At 43.7% G+C, this 17,381-nt stretch overlaps 1 protein-coding gene across 5 annotated transcripts in view; it reads left to right on the top strand.

Moving 5' to 3' along the window:
* Positions 1–16,746, top strand: part of PPP2R2B (protein phosphatase 2 regulatory subunit Bbeta) — a 254,498-nt gene extending 237,752 nt beyond the window's left edge. For all 5 annotated transcript variants that reach the window (XM_081852123.1, XM_081852125.1, XM_081852126.1 and 2 more), the window contains 3 exons: positions 5,546–5,715; positions 7,543–7,634; positions 10,975–16,746. In XM_081852123.1, the coding sequence (XP_081708249.1) occupies positions 5,546–5,715; positions 7,543–7,634; positions 10,975–11,254 (542 nt within the window). In that variant the 3' untranslated portion in view covers positions 11,255–16,746. The remainder of the gene's footprint in view (positions 1–5,545; positions 5,716–7,542; positions 7,635–10,974) is intronic.
* The last annotated feature ends 635 nt before the right edge of the window (positions 16,747–17,381 follow it).

Consider the following 17,381-nt stretch of genomic DNA (forward strand, 5'->3'; position numbering starts at 1 on the left):
TGGGGTGGAGACGCTCCTTCAGGTATAATGGACCGAGGCCGTTTAGGGCTTTAAAGGTCAGCACCAACACTTTGAATTGTGCTCGTAAACGTACTGGGAGCCAATGTAGGTCTTTCAAGACCGGTGTTATATGGTCTCGGCGGCCGCCCCCAGTCACCAGTCTAGCTGCCGCATTCTGGATTAGTTGTAGTTTCCGAGTCACCTTCAAAGGTAGCCCCACGTAGAGTGCACTGCAGTAGTCCAAGCGGGAGATAACCAGAGCATGCACCACTCTGGCGAGACAGTCCGCCGGCAGATAGGGTCTCAGCCTACGTACCAGATGGAGCTGGTAAACAGCTGCCCTGGACACAGATTTGACCTGTGCCTCCATGGACAGCTGTGAGTCCAAAATGACTCCCAGGCTGCGCACCTGGTCCTTCAGGGGCACAGTTACCCCAATCCTCCACACCAGCCTGCCTCCTGTCCCCCCAAAACAGCACTTCTGTCTTGTCAGGATTCAACCTCAATCTGTTAGCCGCCATCCATCCTCCAACCGCCTCCAGACACTCACACAGGACCTTCACCGCCTTCACTGGTTCTGATTTAAAAGAGAGGTAGAGCTGGGTATCATCCGCATACTGATGAACACCCAGCCCAAACCTCCTGATGATCTCTCCCAGCGGCTGCATGTAAATGTTGAAAAGCATGGAGGAGAGGACAGAACCCTGAGGCACCCCACAAGTGAGAGCCCAGGGGTCTGAACACTCATCCCCCACCACCACTCTCTGAACACGGCCCAGGAGGAAGGAGCGGAACCACTGTATGACAGTGCCCCTAGCTCCCAGCCCCTCAAGACGGTCCAGAAGGATGTTATGGTCGAAAACAAAGGTACAATTGTATATATAAATTGCACTGCTATTTACACGCACACCTGAATTTAAGAATGATTTTATAGGATAGTAGAAGATGTATAGAAACCAAGGGAGCATAACTGAAAGGTGGATGGCCTCTTACCTTTTCTGACCTATACCCCTCCAGATACTGCTGGACTGCAGCTCCTTCCAGTCCCAGCCAGCATGGCAAATGTTTGGGATGATGGGGGTTGCAGTAGAGCAGCATCTGCAGGTTCTTCACTCCTGCAGATATTGGTTAGTGGGGCATTTAGATCAGGAAAATAAAGTGGGACAAAATTAACCCCACTCCACCCTCAAATTCAGTGCCCCCCCATGGCTGCTTTAAAATAGAAATAAAAATATATGGCGATTTGCAACATCACAAGTAGGCTGACCCTGAGTTTTTCACATGCTCAGGTTTTGTATAATTTGGCAGTGGTTGCAAATTTCTCTTTCCTCGACTGCAGCAAAAGTCAGCCCATTGCCTCTGCTGTCACTTTAGCACCAGCAAACTTGACTCAAGCTTTGCACATAACAGAACCCATAGAAATGACGCCGCTGTTAAAAATTCCTCCCAAATCCTGCCTCCTAGTGTGCCTGAGCCCATAATTATTACAGCCGCGACAAGCTCTTGTGGAAGTTAGGTGCTTTGCGCAAGCCAGCTCAGATCTTGATCCCCTCCCCTTCTTTTGGTGTTTTCATTTTATTTTTGAAAAACCCACAAGTCATCAGATTTCCTGCTGGCAGCTAAAGGAGCTCAAGCTGGAGACTGCTGTGAGCAGTGCCATTTCAGATTTGTAGAGAGATCATTTATCCTGGCACTTTGGGATGTTTCCATCCCTCCTCCCTGCACACACCATATTCCAAAATTCAGGACTTCACAGCTCAGCATTCAGTTAGAGGGCAATGAAACTCACCAAATATTTGTGCTGAGAAAGGAAAAACTGCTCTGGTATGGTTTTCTTCCCCAGTTTTTCCTGCAGGAGGTCTGACTGCTAGTGTCAGACTTATTTTTTTTAATAAGTAAATAAAATTCTCATTGCCAGGATGTTAGGTGTCAAGTGGGTCATTACCCTCGAAGGGTGAGAACACATCATTGCAGCTGAATCCATGCAGTGCGAAAGAAATCCTACTGTCTCTAAGAAATTTCCTTAAGCTTCGTCTTAGCCACACTTCATGTTTTCTGCCCTGGCCACAGAAATATGCTTCCTTTGGTCAAATATACATGTAGTTCCTCCTCCTCCTCCTCCTCCTCCTCCTCCTCCTCCTCCTCCTCCTCCTCCCCCTCTCCCTCTCCCTCTCCCTCTCCCTCTCCCTCTCCCTCATTTTTTTTCAAGTGTTTATAATACTTCTGTGCATCAGAAAAGATTCCAAAGCAGTCAACAAAGAAAAGTGAACAAGGATAATAACCCATCATATAAAATAATAAAAAGATACAATAATAAAATCCATAAATCAAGTTTTCACTCAGTAACCACACAAATTCCACACTCACTAATACACCCATAGGCCAGACAGCCTGTATACATTCAGCCAAATGTAAAACCCCCACAGTTACCAGAACCAACAATCCCATGTGCTACAAAATGGGCAGCCTTAACACTACAAGTCAGAACAAAATTTAATCTAGGATTCCACCAAACCCAAGGAAAGCATAACACAATTTACCCAAACACTCACTTTCACATAGGGCAAGGGGTCGGGAAATGCAAGTTTTGTGTCTGAATGTGTCCCTCCAAGCCTCTCTAGCTGCCCTTGAATCTCTCCCTGGCCAGAGTGCCTCTGTAGCCCTGATTAACACTTGCATTGAGTGTTTTTGCCTGACTGGAATATATCTTTGATGATGTGTCTGTCTTCCCTGGATGGAAGGTAGAGAATGGGCGTGAGTAGGTGTAGAAATTTGCTTGCTCTGCAAAGGTAGAATTTATATTCATTGCCCCACCGCTGGCAGGTGGTGCCAAAGGAATGTGGCTGAAAATTTGGGCTGAAAAAGGTCCCCCATCCCTGATTTCAGGTTATTGTCCACAGCTGAGGAACCAAGCTGTCACCACAGTTAATTGCGGAATGGTGGTAGTGGAGAAAACGTCTGGTAGTTGTTTTAAGAATTCACATATGGTCATAAGATTTATTTACTTTTGCCAATAGAGGCGCTGTCACACATAAAAGTAAAGTATGCTAACAATGGAAGATGCTCTTTCTCAAGTTCTGCTGTGGTATCATATCTGTATTTTATGATTACTTAATATAAATATAACATTTTGAAAAAGCATGGTGAGGGTCCTAAAACTCATCCATCGAACGCATCCTTGAGATTTTTCCTACCAAAAAAAAGGTCTTAACTTCACAGTTGCATCGGTCTGCTTTCTTGGGCCATTCAGTTGTGATTTATATATACACGAAGTAAGCGATTGCTCTGAAACCTCTGTATTGACTTCGATTGGCTAACGCCATATATTGATTGGCCTGTAAAGCTTTAAATCTCTTTGACTGGTGGCAGCTTTGATACAAGTGCTTCTTACTCCACTAATTGATGGCTTGGTAGAGAATGGTCCGTTCTTTTAAAGATGAGTGTTCTCATTAAAATGTCCTAGTCATTAAAATCTCAACTGTTCTGAGGGTCCAGGACCAGCTGACAGTGCCCAGATCACCTTGAGATATATATATATATATATGATATAGATAGATAGGCATGACACACACACTATAGTTGGGTAAACAAAAGCAGAGTGCAGCATATAGATGAGCTGTTCCATGACAGAAGCAAGATAAATGTCTTAGGAAGAAGGTCAGAAAGGAGATGCAGGGAAGTCCACATTTACTAGCCATAGATGCCAGGCAGAATGTCCTACACTTGGGTTCACCCTGATCCAGAAGGATTTCTATAAGCAACCCAGGCTACATCTGCATCATACAATTAAAGCACTCTCACACCACTCTTAACAGTCTTGGCTTCCTCCAAGGAATCATGGGAACTGTAGTTTGTTAAGGGTGCGGAGAGTTGTTAGGAGACCTATTGCTCTCACAGAGCTACAGTCCCCACAGTGGTTTAATAATCAGTCCCTCTTCCCATTGAATTCTGGGAATGGGAATGGTTGCTGATGACTGTTAAAAGCGGTTTGATAGTGCTTTAAGTGTATGGTGCAGTCAGGGCCTTGGCCAGTAGGCCTCTGCAACAAAGACAGGAAGATTCTCAAGGTTTCCGTGAAGCTGAAGAACTAATCCCTCTGGCTTCTGATCCAGTGGACCAAAGTTTGGTCCCATGGAAGCCAACTTTACAAATCAGAAGGTGGCATAAAGTGGGTGCCGTTTCATTGACTTCTCACATGATGTAATCATACTGCACTTCTGTTTAGATTCCTAAAAACTGTTATTTACTTTGGTTTGCTGCCAGTCATTCGGTGGGAGTCCAGGTGTGAAAGCTCGATTTGTTCTGTTGCATTTTAATTTAAGAAATTAATATTTTATAGTCTACAGGTATATATATTTAATGATGCCATGCATTGAAACATTGAAATGCAAATGTAGGTAGCTTGATGGAGTTTGAGATTGTCAGGTGAATGAAAAAGCTGGCAAAACAAGCAATCTCACTCTGGCAATTATATGTTAAGGACTGAAAAAACAAGATCTTGTTAAGACTTCAGTGCTGATCCTACTGTGTCTCTCCCCTCACCCCACCTTTGTCATTAGGCAGAAGGGAGACTTGGCAAAGAAACTATAGACTGTAAAGAGGGGAGCAGTTTCTGTTCCTCAACTTTGTCAGCTTTTGCACTAAACTCTGAACTTTTAGGGGAGATTTCACTCAACTGAGTATATATTTTTTCTAAAATAAAATTTGATTTTTGCATCATTGCTCTTTCTGTGAAGTATCTGAAACTGTACAAATTTGCTTACACATTGCATATTTAAAAGTGGACTTTATCCATTCCTCCTCCTATTGTGTTGACTGTCTACCTACCTCCCCTTATAAAATGTTATATATTTATAGCCCAATTCAATACATTTTTCCCAGGGCAGCTTGCAAAATTTCAAAACACAGTAAAACAAAACAGAAACATTTTTTTAAAAGGATACTTTCAGATGAGTTCTAACACTACAAGCCTATGCATATGTACTTAAAAGTAAGTCCCTTTGATTTCAACAAGGCTTACTCCCTGATAAGACTGTATTTTTGCAGAATTGTGTCATTTATGGTCTTGTTTTTTCTTGAAATGAAAGCTATTGTAGCCCTTTTCGGGCATTCTTGCCTATGTGCTTGTCAGAATGAGAGTGTAGATGTGCATGGAGCACAGTTGTCCATGACATAGGTTTTAGGCATAAATCTGTATATGCAAACACTTCCACGTGACCCAGAACCCTGTCCGACTGGGGTTCCAGATTCAAAACAAAGCCTTTAGGCATTTAGCTGTACTCATGATTGCAGAGAGCCATGCTCTTTGAAGAAGGGTTAGGGGGTTGGCATATCCCCACTCCTTGGTTGACAAACACAGTGGGGATGGGAATGCTCCGCTAGCACTTATATCTGGATACTATCCTGAATTGTAACCATTTTTCCATTAAGTATTTCCACACTGCTGTGCAGGTGAAACACATCAATACTTACCACATTAGCACCAGCCCTATTGACTTGTGCCTTGGCCATGTTTTAAGTGACTTGTTTTTTGTGTGTTGTATAGTTTTTGAAGAGCCCGAAGACCCAAGTAACAGGTCGTTTTTTTCTGAGATCATCTCTTCAATTTCTGATGTTAAGTTCAGTCACAGCGGGAGGTACATCATGACCAGGGACTATCTCACTGTCAAGGTGTGGGACCTCAACATGGAGAACAGACCTATTGAAACATACCAGGTACCTCATCCTCAAGATTTTGTGTGTGTTGTGAATGAATGGGTGGTAGGAATTAAAGATAAAGGGATGCACCCAGGCTTTGTCATACTTAGAGTTGATCCACTGTTAGACATAACTTAAACACATTTGATTTCAGTTATTCTGCTCTGAATATTACTTAAGTCTGGGCCAAACCCAATCTATGTAAAGCACTTTGAACATTCAAAACTGCTACATAACTACTGTTATGAGTTCTTTGAACTAACAGTCAAAGTCCTCGTTGTTTAGGATGCTCCTTTCCATTTCAACTGAAATTAGAATGATACTTGCGTTTTGGTTTTTCTGTTGCATATGATCTCATGGAAAGCGGCATAATTTTAAGGCTGCTTGTCAAACACTATACAAGCCCAAAGTAATGAAATTGCTGATGAGGCTTGGAATATACTTGTGTTCTCTTGCCTAATAACGTTGGTGTGCCTTTAGGGATCTTTGAGGGAACACAGACTGTCTCTTACAGGAGCAAGGCCACGGGGCCAAACTATACATGAATCTGTCTTATATAGAGGCAGACCATCGGTCCATGTAGACCACTATTATCTACTTTGGCTGGGAGCTCTTCAACATCTCAGCCAGGGGGGCAGTTCCTGCTTCTACATGCTCTTTAACTGGATATGCCTAGGTCCTTCTGCATGCAGAGCACACTCTCCACCAATAAACTAGGACCGCTCTGAATTACTTGAATGTAATGCTTCTTACCTGGGCAGAGGTTCTGCTTTGATCGTTATGGGGGGAATTCAGCATCACGCTATTGCAAACATTCCATCAGTGCAAGCGTTTCAGCTTGCCAGGCAGAATCACCTCCCCACCTCTTCTCCCTGCATACTGTTCTGGTGGTTCTCCTAACCCTCCCTTTCCCCCGGCTCAATTTCAGAGGTATGCAGGGCATGACCCCGTTGTGCAAGCAGAAGTCCTTGTGCAGGGCTTCTGCCGATGGAACTCATATGAATTCCACCCTGTAGGTGGAGGGGAGGGATCAGGGCCAGCCCTACCATTAGGTAAAATGAGGCAACCACTTGAGGTAGCAGGTGCTGGCTGGTGGACAGAAATTACAAAAGTATTGGAGCAAAGCACTGTGTGTGTCATTCTACTCTACTGCCCTCAGATGCAGTGGAGGTTGCTGCCCCTGCTCATGAAGCAGAAGTAAGAGTAGATTGCCAACCCAAGTAGCTTCTGTATGTGGAATTGGGAAGGCATCATCTTGCCTCTTTGCTTCAGGGAGCAAAAAGTCTTGGGCCTGCCCCTTAGACCTGTATCCTCCAACATTGTTCTTGGATGCCGGGGTGGACTTCCCCCTATACACATTCACCCCAGACTAATGGAACAGATAACTGGAGGTTGCAAGGCAAGTGTGTGCATTGATTCTTGGACAGCTTCACCCTTCATTGAATCTATGTTATGAAAATAAGGTTGCTGAGTGCTCTTCCTACCCACGTCTCTCCCCTATCGCCATAATAATAGATGATTTTTGAGGTTGTCTTTTCCCACTCTTTGGTAATGGAGCAGCCTTCTCCCATGGGGCTGCTGTGTTCTTCCCTTAAGTACCTTGTGAACATCATTTCTTTTGAGTCATGCTTCTGGATTAGTAATGAAGAGCTTAATGTATCCACTGTAGAAGATGTCTCCAGGATTAATGTATCTGATAACCTAAATGAGTAAGAGGTGAGCTTGTAGGGAACTAGTGGATATTATGTCCTGTTGGTTCACGAGATTTATAATCAGGTTTTGGATTATGATTCCCACTGAACCTTGTTTTACTATCACCCTTTCTGTCTGTGCCTCAATCCTTAGGTTCATGATTACCTCCGCAGCAAGCTGTGCTCCCTCTACGAGAACGATTGCATTTTTGATAAATTTGAATGTGTGTGGAATGGGTCTGACAGGTAAGGAGCCTCCTTTTACTTTGGCTATCCCACCCCTAGTTGCCTCTTGATCTTGCATTTCGTCTGCTTCATGAGCAGTGGCAGAGTGTGTGTTTATTGGGCTGAGGAGGAAAGCGTGTGCCAGTCGTGAGCCTCAGAAACAGGGCTGGCTCACGGAGGGCATCATGAGAAGGACATGTGTCCTTTGATCCCAACCCCCTGAGGGTGAAGCTGGGGTCAAATAGCGCATGACATCCTTCTCAGGCAGCCCTCCCTGAACTGCTTTGCAAGGCTTGGATCTGATCAGATCCCAGCCTTGCAAAAGCACCATAGGGCTGGCTAAGAGAAGGTGGTCTGAGCAACACTCCTCTTAAAAATTGCCTGGGAATCTACCTCCACCCCCAATGCTATGCCCCTGTTGATGTGGTATAGATATCATTGTGAAGCTGAATGAAACTTTACATCTGTTCATCAGCCAGGGGGCAGGCAGGGACAATACTTATTGTTACTCGCCACTCTCCAATCTCTGTTAAGCTGTGGCACTCAACCAGGGTTGTTTTTTCCATTGGAACATCAAGGCACAGAGAGTCTGCAGTGTCTTAGAAATGTAGTTTATTTACACCTTGGTTTATGGAGACAGAAAGATCACAGCATTTGCATCTCAGGAGGGGCTTGTCCTTTCCAGCAGCGCATAATTGGATTCAGAGGCATTCCAAGTACCATCCCCGTCTCTCTGTGACAGCCGACACGTCTGCTTCCCCTAGTGGAGTTCTGCTCACTGCTAGGGCTGGGCAATTCCACGTTTTCAACATTGCGATGTATCATCAGGCAAAGATCACAACCTGGCGATACACCACAGTGTTGAAAGTGAGGGGAAAGCTACATTGGCCTTGGGCCCACCAGGGGGGAAACACCACTGCTCCCACTGAGGGAGCCAAGGAGGTTGCGCCTCACATGGCCGGGGCCAATGCAATTTGTTCCTCCTACCACCACCGGGGGGAAGGGAGTCCCTCTGCCGCTGACACCCAAGGGGGGCAAGCAGGCTACCTCTTTTTCCTGGAAAGAAAAGGTAGCACCCTCACTCCCCATGCAAAGGCAGCTGAGGCAGCCCTGCAAATGGAGCATTCTCTCTGCTTTAGAAATGGAACGGAGATGAGTTGTGATGTTTTTCTACCTGTGCTTTGACAAATATTGCTAACTAAATTGTCACCTTATTTGTAAACACCATGCTTATATAGTTTCAAATATTGCTTATCAGAAAGATGTTTCATGTTCCCAATTTGGTAATTGAGGTGCCTTCCAAAATCTGTCACTTCATCTGCAGTGTAAAATTAAACATGACATTTGCTGGTTGTCATTGTAGTACATTTGTCCATTTTCATTTGCAGACAGCCAAAGGGGCTTGCAGCTGTTACTTAGGACAATGATGGGAAATTACAACTCCCATCATCCCTTGCTATTGGCAATGCTGGCTGGTACTGATGGGATTTGGAGTCCAACTGCATTTGGAGGGTCACAGATCTCCTATCTCTTACTTGGGGGTCTGAGTACAGGGATTTTGCTCTGGATTTTTAAGTCATACCTGGATCTCATGAAGGCTGAAATGTGCTCAGAGCATTCCTTCTCTGTGCACAGGATATTAGTAGAAGAGAATAATTGCATAGCCATGTGGAAGTAGTGGTCACTCTGATCCAGACACCTGAAAACATGACAACAGAAGGCATGTCAGCAGATAACCTCCAAATATTGGACTCCAACTCCCATCACCTCAGCCAGCATGTCCAATGATGGGAGATGGTGGGAATTGAAGGTCAATAACATTGATAGAAAACCAGATTAAGGGATCCCATTGTAGCCCATATTTGTATCTTTCTGTTTTGAGATGGTTAAGTACATACAGCAAGTGCAGATTTGGCTGATTACCGTATTTTTTGCTCCATAAGACACACTTTTTTCCTCCTAAAAAGTAAGGGGAAATGTCTGTGCATCTTATGGAACGAATGCACTGGGCGGCAGAGGGATCAATCGGCTACCACTGCAGTCACGAGCTGAGGGATGCCTCCGCAACTGGAGCCATGGCTCCTGTCCGTCACTCGCTGTGAAGCCAGCAGAGCAAGAGCCGCTGCGCGGCTATCGCTCTTGTTCTGCTGGCTTCTCAGAGAAGCGGGATGAGGGACGGGAGAGGCTCTGTGTAAGGGCTTCCTTCCGTTCCTCCTCCCGCTTTGCTGAGAAGCCAGCAGAGCAAGAGTGAGAGCTGCGCAGCGCCTCTTGCTCTGTTGGCTTCACAGCGAAGCGAGAGGAGGGACGGACGGGAGCAAGCAAAGCGAGAGCCGCTTACACGGCTTCTGTCCCGCTTTGCGCAGCTCTCACTTTGCTTGCCCCTCCCGGTGTCTCCTCCTCCTCCTCTTTTACAGAGAGGTGGGAGAAGGGAGGGGCAAGCAAAGTGAGAGCTGCGCAAAGCGGGACAGAAGCCATGTAAGCAGCTCTCGATTTGCTTGCTCCTGTCCATCCCTCCTCTCACTTCGCTGTGAAGCCAGCAGAAAAAGCGAGAAAAGCGAGAGACGCTTACATTCTCGGTGCAGATTGTTTTTTTTCTTGCTTTCCCCCTCTAAAAACTAGGTACATCTTATGAAGCGAAAAGTATGGTACCTCTTTGATGTGGAAAGCTATTTTGTTATGTTTCCCCCCCTCATGGATCTGTGGATTGGGTGAAAAACGTAAGAGTCTGAGAAGGAGGAGTATAATAGGGCTCCCTGCACTATGCTTCCTCATTGCCAGGTGCTCCCAATTCCCAGTACCTGTTAAATAGGATTTGAAGCTGCAGGGATATAAGCAGTACAAACAATCATGCTGGCTGGAATCAGCCCAACCATTAGGGGAACTGAAACCTCACCTCAGTCAACAAATCTGAAGGACAGAAAATTCCACCTACACCCCATTCATTATTCTACACCTCGGTGCCTCTTTTTCTGTCAAAGGGGCCTGGAGTGTTTATCTAAGGCTAAATTAATGCCATCATCATTGGGTATGGAAGAAAATGCACGGGAAGGGAAATGAAACAAGTTTTAATTCTACAGTGGTACCTCGGGTTAAGTACTTAATTCATTCCGGAGGTCCGTTCTTAACCTGAAGCACTACTTTAGCTAATGGGGCCTCCTGCTGCCGCCGCGCCACCGGAGCACGATTTCTGTTCTCATGCTGAAGCAAAGTTCTTAACCTGAAGCACTATTTCTGGGTTAGTAGAGTCTGTAACCTGAATGGTATGTAACCTGAAGCGTATGTAACCCGAGGTACCACTGTATTGGGTATGTCACCTGATTTGATTTCTGTTCTCACCCCATTCTCTTTGCTTGCTCCTCAGTGTCATCATGACCGGCTCCTACAACAATTTCTTCAGAATGTTTGATCGCAACACCAAGCGTGATGTGACCCTGGAGGCCTCAAGGGAAAACAGCAAACCCCGTGCCATCCTGAAACCCCGCAAAGTTTGTGTGGGGGGCAAACGGAGAAAAGATGAAATTAGTGTGGACAGTCTGGACTTTAGCAAGAAGATCCTGCATACAGCTTGGCATCCTTCAGAAAATATCATAGCCGTGGCAGCAACAAATAACCTGTATATATTTCAGGACAAGGTTAACTAGGAAGGGGTGGGGGAGATGTTCCTTAGGAATCTTACGTACTGGGTACTAACTAGCAAACACAAGTTTTTAAATGTTTCTTCCGTTTAATTTTTCTCCTTCTCCTCCTTATTTGTTTTGTTATTCCTCTGCAAACATTAGTTATGTAGAGGCAAGCACTCAGATTCCAGTGTCTATTGCTTTCCCCCAAACCTTAAGAAATTGGGTTGGCAAAGCCCATTAGGAACATTTGACTTCCAAGTATTGAGACCTACAAAGTGACACCATTAATTCAACAGCAAGCTTGAATTATTTGCGCTTTATTTTTCCCCAGTACTCAGTAGTAGCTTTTAGTTTCTTTAAAAATATTGTTCTAGACATCTGCCAATTTATACAGAAGTTAAGACTATAGTAATATATTTACAAAAAAAAGAAAAAATGCAAGCAAGGCCATAAAATACAATGATGTATTACTGTATCTAAAGATTAAGTTATCCAATTTCAGTTTTGGAGATCTTTGGGTTTTACAGCCATTCCCATCCCCAAACAGGAATTCAGTTTCCTTTGCTGGTTCATCCTCCCCCCCCCCCATTGTCCTTTCCCCTTTTTAAAAATGGCATTTACCTTTTATCAACTCAGGGCCTTTCCAGATTATCATTTATTGTGCATATTTGTCACACAATAAATGTTTTGCTGTAACACTGTTGTTATGAGAGGTACAAATATATTTTTGCCCAAGCTAGCTAATGCATTGCAAAACCACAAGATTTTGCTTTGGGTGAAATGCCATTTCTGCTCCACCCCCCCCCCCCAGCCCTGTTCTTTCCAGCTAGAGGACTTGTTGCATTTTTACGTGCCATTTTATGTTGCACAGGTGTCACAACCTCCTATTGGCTGGTATCTGACATCTGTGGTGACTACCATGACTATGCCATTAATTTAATTTTTCCTAGGGTACAATCCAGCATAATCTAAATATTTTTTTAAGCACCATTGATCTCAATGGGACAGATACAAGCACATGTTTTGACTGCAAAAGTGCTTGTGTGCTCATGTTTGGCTGCATCTGAGTGTTGGAGATGCTGAATTCCCCCCCCCCCCCCAATACCATTCAAGCCAGGGACCTCATACAAAATTGTATTTGTTCTTTGTCAATGGCAAAGAGCAGCAAGTCCTAAGCTCTTGCTACCAACGCATTACACATGACAGCAGTGTCTCAGCCCACAGCCTTTGTGACATTCCATCATTCTGCCCCCACCACCTTTAAATTTAGTTTCAATCAGTCCATAGTTCTCATTCCGTGCTAGAACACAAATCCACCCTCTTAATTTTTTTCCCAGCTGAAAAATATGTGAATTGCCCAGGCCCAGCCCACAGAAGCGTCGCTGTCCCACTTGCAATAAGTCCACTTTGTCTTTCCATCATTGCATGTGGACATGATGCTAGTGCTACTTTAAGGATCACTAAGCCCTATTTTTGTTTTCTGGAAAGGCCTTCAGACAGAAGAAAAGCAAAGCCAAGACAGGGAAAACACAGGTACACAGTACAGACATTTCGACTCATCATTCATGAAGAACCATGTGTGCTATTGAGGGCTCTTACCTTTTTTCATCACACCCCACAGATGTCCTCATAGGGATTTGGCTGGGTTGATCCTGTGGTGCCTTTTGCTGGTATACAAAATACCTTACAAAACAAAACAAAAAAGAAACCCAATGCTTCCAATATGCAACTTTTTTGCATACCAAAACAAATCTGAGCTTTCTTCTGCAATTCCTGTGAGTTTATTTTATTTTTAAATTTTTATCTTTGCTTTGGCTGAGAGAACTTTTAAAAAGTTCTCTTTCAAACTCTTGCATGACATAAATATGTATTTGTGTGTGGGAGGGAGGGTTCCTCCCTCTCCTTTTTTATTTTTAGTAGTGCGTGTTTAAATATTGTTTATTTATTTATTTATTCCAGTAGACATTTGTTCTTTTTTCTCCTCCTTTTAAAAGAACGAACTCTTGAGTTGCTAATTTATGGAATTTAAATGAAACAAACACACACAGAAAAATAGCCACCCAACCAACATGTATTGCTATCCTCGCCTGGCTGCTTTCTAAGAGAGGTTGTCCATGGCTCCGCAATATGAAGATTAGCTCTTCGTTTTTGCATGGTAAACTATCCTATTCCACTACAAGGATCTAATCTAGGTCTTGCCTTTCTTGAACAATTGATTGGTTTGGGAGGGTGGGTTTTTTAAAAAACAAACTACCATAATAATAAAAACAAGTAAATAAAATTATGATCAGAGAACAGACCCTACAAGAAATAAAACCAGTGCTTTCTCTGACAAGGTGGATATCTGAAGATCAATGTGCTTCTTGTTTCCTCTGATTGTGAAAAGTGGGGCAGTAGCTCCAACCTTTGTGATTGTTGCCGTGAAGCATACAAGAATTTCTAAACACCCTCTCGGGTAAAGGATTCTTAAAAGCCCAGCCTTTTCCTGTGCCCAGCTGACCACCTCTTACACCTTACGAGCAAGACTTTGCCTGCAGCTTTCTCAAGAGACATCAAAATACTACAAGGCTGCACAGAAGCCAGGGAAGGGGACACTGATTTGATAGTCCTGGGAGCAAGAGGAAGTTCAGATATTTGGAATCAAGCTTTTTCATTGTTATTAAACTACTTAACTCCCTGCCTGCTCTTCATGAGACTGCTCAGGTCAGGGGCAAATTAGATGTTTTGCCTTGTTTAAAGGAATGACTACAGGAAAAAAAAGTATGCTGGCTTATAAATTTATTACAAGTAATGGCTTTCAGGAGTAACCTCTTTTTTAAAAAACAAACACAAAACGATAAAAAAAATAGCAGGAGTAAATGAGTCGTTTTTCTTAATAAAAAAAGGTTTTGTTTCTTCCTGTAAAGAAAGGCTGCACTCTGGTATCAGAAGTAAAATTGTCTCCAAGATGTTCGAGTTGCTAATTTCCAAATTTGAGTGAGGATCCCAACCCTATGCCGTTGGCTCTAAGGTCACCCAATGGCAGACTCAAAGGGCTCGTTCACGCAAAGAACATTGTCTAGAATTTGGATTCTAGACTAAATCTCTTGCTTCACTTTGGTCTCATGTGTGTTCTATGAGCAGAGAATAAAGGTGACAGCTTTTAAGGGAAAGGTTTCTTTGTTGGGTTAATCAAAGGTTATTCTAGTGCAGCTTTCAGCAACTAACAGATGCCCCCGAGGAGACTCACAAAAAGGAAGGACAATGAAAATGGTATCCATCCCCTGTCTGTCACTAGCCTTAGTTGTTCAGAAATATACCACCTCAGTACAGTGAGGCTAGATGCTCACATAAATGCTTACGGTTATGATCCAGCAATGTCTTTGGATGTATGTACCAGGGTTTCAGATCTCCCTTCTCTTGCTGCATCATAAAACACAACGGAAACACTCCTAAGAGTTTCAGTAATAGCTTATCAAACTGTGCAGTGCTCTTGTCAGAATACTTACGGGAGCTGGAAAGCCCATTGCATGGAAAGAGCTCACAGTACCATCCTATGGTTTGCATCCTTCAAGTGTATCCTTGACGGTACTCGCTGCTAGCCAGGCTTTTGCACTGTGACCCACACCAAGTACTTCTGTGTTCAGGTTGTCTCCCATCGTCTGTTTCCTGTCAAGGGACCCCACAGAGCATAGCACACATAAGCAGTCAGTGATTAGGAAGACTCCAAGGATACACAACCATAGGCTGGAAAGGGATGGTTTCCATACGACTGTGGGCATCATAATGCCAAAGAATGTGAAGTTTCTTTCACACTCCTTTCTCCTTATTGTCATTCCATGACAATGCCCTGCTTTACAACCCAACTCCTTCCCATGTGCCAGCTACACCAGAGTTTACGTTGACATTTATTAAGAAAGTTCTTGTCAGACTAGAAGACAAATTTAGTCTGGCATAGCTTCCTCAGTAGGTGGGACACTTCTAGCTGAGTAGATCACACATGTCAAAAGGTGCCCCCCCCTTTCCTCTCAGGGCCAACACATGCCTCACAGTGCTTAGGATTGTTTCTGAGCCATCTCTGCTGCCACTGCATCACCCCACATTCTGCTAAAGGTCTTTCTTTAATAATCAATAGGGCTGTGCGGCAATACTGATGGCCACAGAGCTGGTTAGGGTGAGCCCTTGAATTTGGTCCACTAATGAGTGAGTTTTCAGTGGAACAGGAAACAGGAAGGAAGAGACTTGGGTGGGAGGAGCCAATGCTTGGAGAACAGACTGAAAGAGTTCACCGTTCAGAAACCTGAAGGAATAACTGGTGAATCAAAGGGTCTGGCGTGTAGCCCATGGATCTGAGAGGGGCATAAGTGCATAACGCCTCTGCCCCCAGCGCGCTTAAAGCTGCAAGCATAGTATCCAGCTGCATACCTACCCATCCAATATTTACGTAATAGGCTATTTTTTGTTTGCAGTTTCCAATTGTATTTGTCATATTACTGAATGGACAAGCTGATTTGTTGTATGAGACAGACCAAACAGCTATAACACTTTTTGAACTTTCAGAAGGGAATCAACCATTTCTGTGGAGGAGATTTATCTGGAGATTTTTCCAAGGGTTTATAATATAGTGACTGGGTCATGTGCTCCAACGGTATGTTGGCATCAAGCTCTGCTTAGAGGTGACCTGTTCAAAAGAGCCTGGTGGCTTGGCTAGAGAGGCAAAGGGCAAAAAAAAAAAAAAAAAGAAAAAGAAGAAGAAGAGAGAGATTTCTCATTCTGTCTGTCCTAGTGATGCTCACTTCCTCACTTTTGAAAAATGTAAGCTTTATGACAAGAAACTCTGGCTCACCACCATGGGCTTGAATGGATTTCAGAATCCAAAAATAAATAAATGATAGCAGCATTAAGGAGCTAGTTTGCTAATTTCTTGGATGCTTGCCTTATTTTAGAAGAGCTACAGAGATATTTGAGAGGTGTATTATTAAGGAAGGACACCCCATTGCTCTTACGGCTGTCTTAAGATAATGCAGTGCATGAGAGATGTGGCATGATTCATTGTCGAAGGCAGCCTGCTGGAGTACCATAAAGTGTGCCCAAGCCATGACAGCTCACAATCAATATTGTGTTCACTGATGCAGGAAGCAACATGATCACATCCTAGATACTACCCCCACAGCCCAGCCTCAGCACTAAATATCTCCAATAACAAGGCTATGTGAAGTGACAAGGGCTATTATTTTTAACCCACAGTCTAAACCTCTCTGAAAAGCCGAGCTGCCAAAAAATCTTCCATTTGAGTTTTATCAGGGGCAGCCTCCTCAGCCCCTTCATAATCCCGCATCAGGAATCAAGTGCTTGCCTAACGCAGCCAGGATTGGCAGATCTATTTACTTGGGTTGCCATACAACACGTTGGTTGATGAGAGAGGTGAAATGTGGGGTTTCTTTTATGGTGTTTGTAATCATCTTCTAAAAGATGGAACTTTGATTTCAATGTATCAGGGAAAATGTACTCTAATAAATGAAACCTTCTCCCAGCATGGGTTTATTATTTCGGTCTTGGTGTCTGCATTCTGAACAAAGGTCATCTATCACAGAAACTATAACCTAGTCATAAAAGACAATCAGCGCAGATTACTTCACACAAAATCAAAGCTAATCAAGTCTACAACACAAGGCATGGCCATTAAAAAGCCTGTGAAATCTATATGCATTTGCTTTATATCATTCATACCATTTTACAAGGGATTAAAAGGTCCTGTTGATATAAAGAAAAATGCTGAAATCCTTTTTTACAAATATTGGTATCTCCTGCTTGTCATAATAGAGAGCTCCTCCACACTTCTGCTTATCCCATGCCTTAAAAGCACAGGAACAAGCTGTGCTCCACTTCTGTGCTTTACAGGCACGAGTCCGAGAAATTCTGCCCTTGCCCCATCTCTTTTCCTGGGAAAACCTGCACTTTAGCAATAAAACAGAGCAAACAGGAGAAAACCCAAATGAAGTTTACTCCAGTTCAGCAGTAAAGATTGGGTTTCCTCAGGGGGAACTGTCTGGGCAAGGTCAAACCTGGATGAGCCCTTACTGTGGACTTTCGTGGACAATATGATCACAATACAAAATAATTTCTGAAGTGGAGTTTATAATATAGCTAGAAAAGTATAATCCTGATA

The sequence above is a fragment of the Podarcis erhardii genome (genome assembly GCF_964252035.2).
Source record: "Podarcis erhardii genome assembly, chromosome: 2".
Taxonomy (NCBI): Eukaryota; Metazoa; Chordata; class Lepidosauria; order Squamata; family Lacertidae; genus Podarcis; species Podarcis erhardii.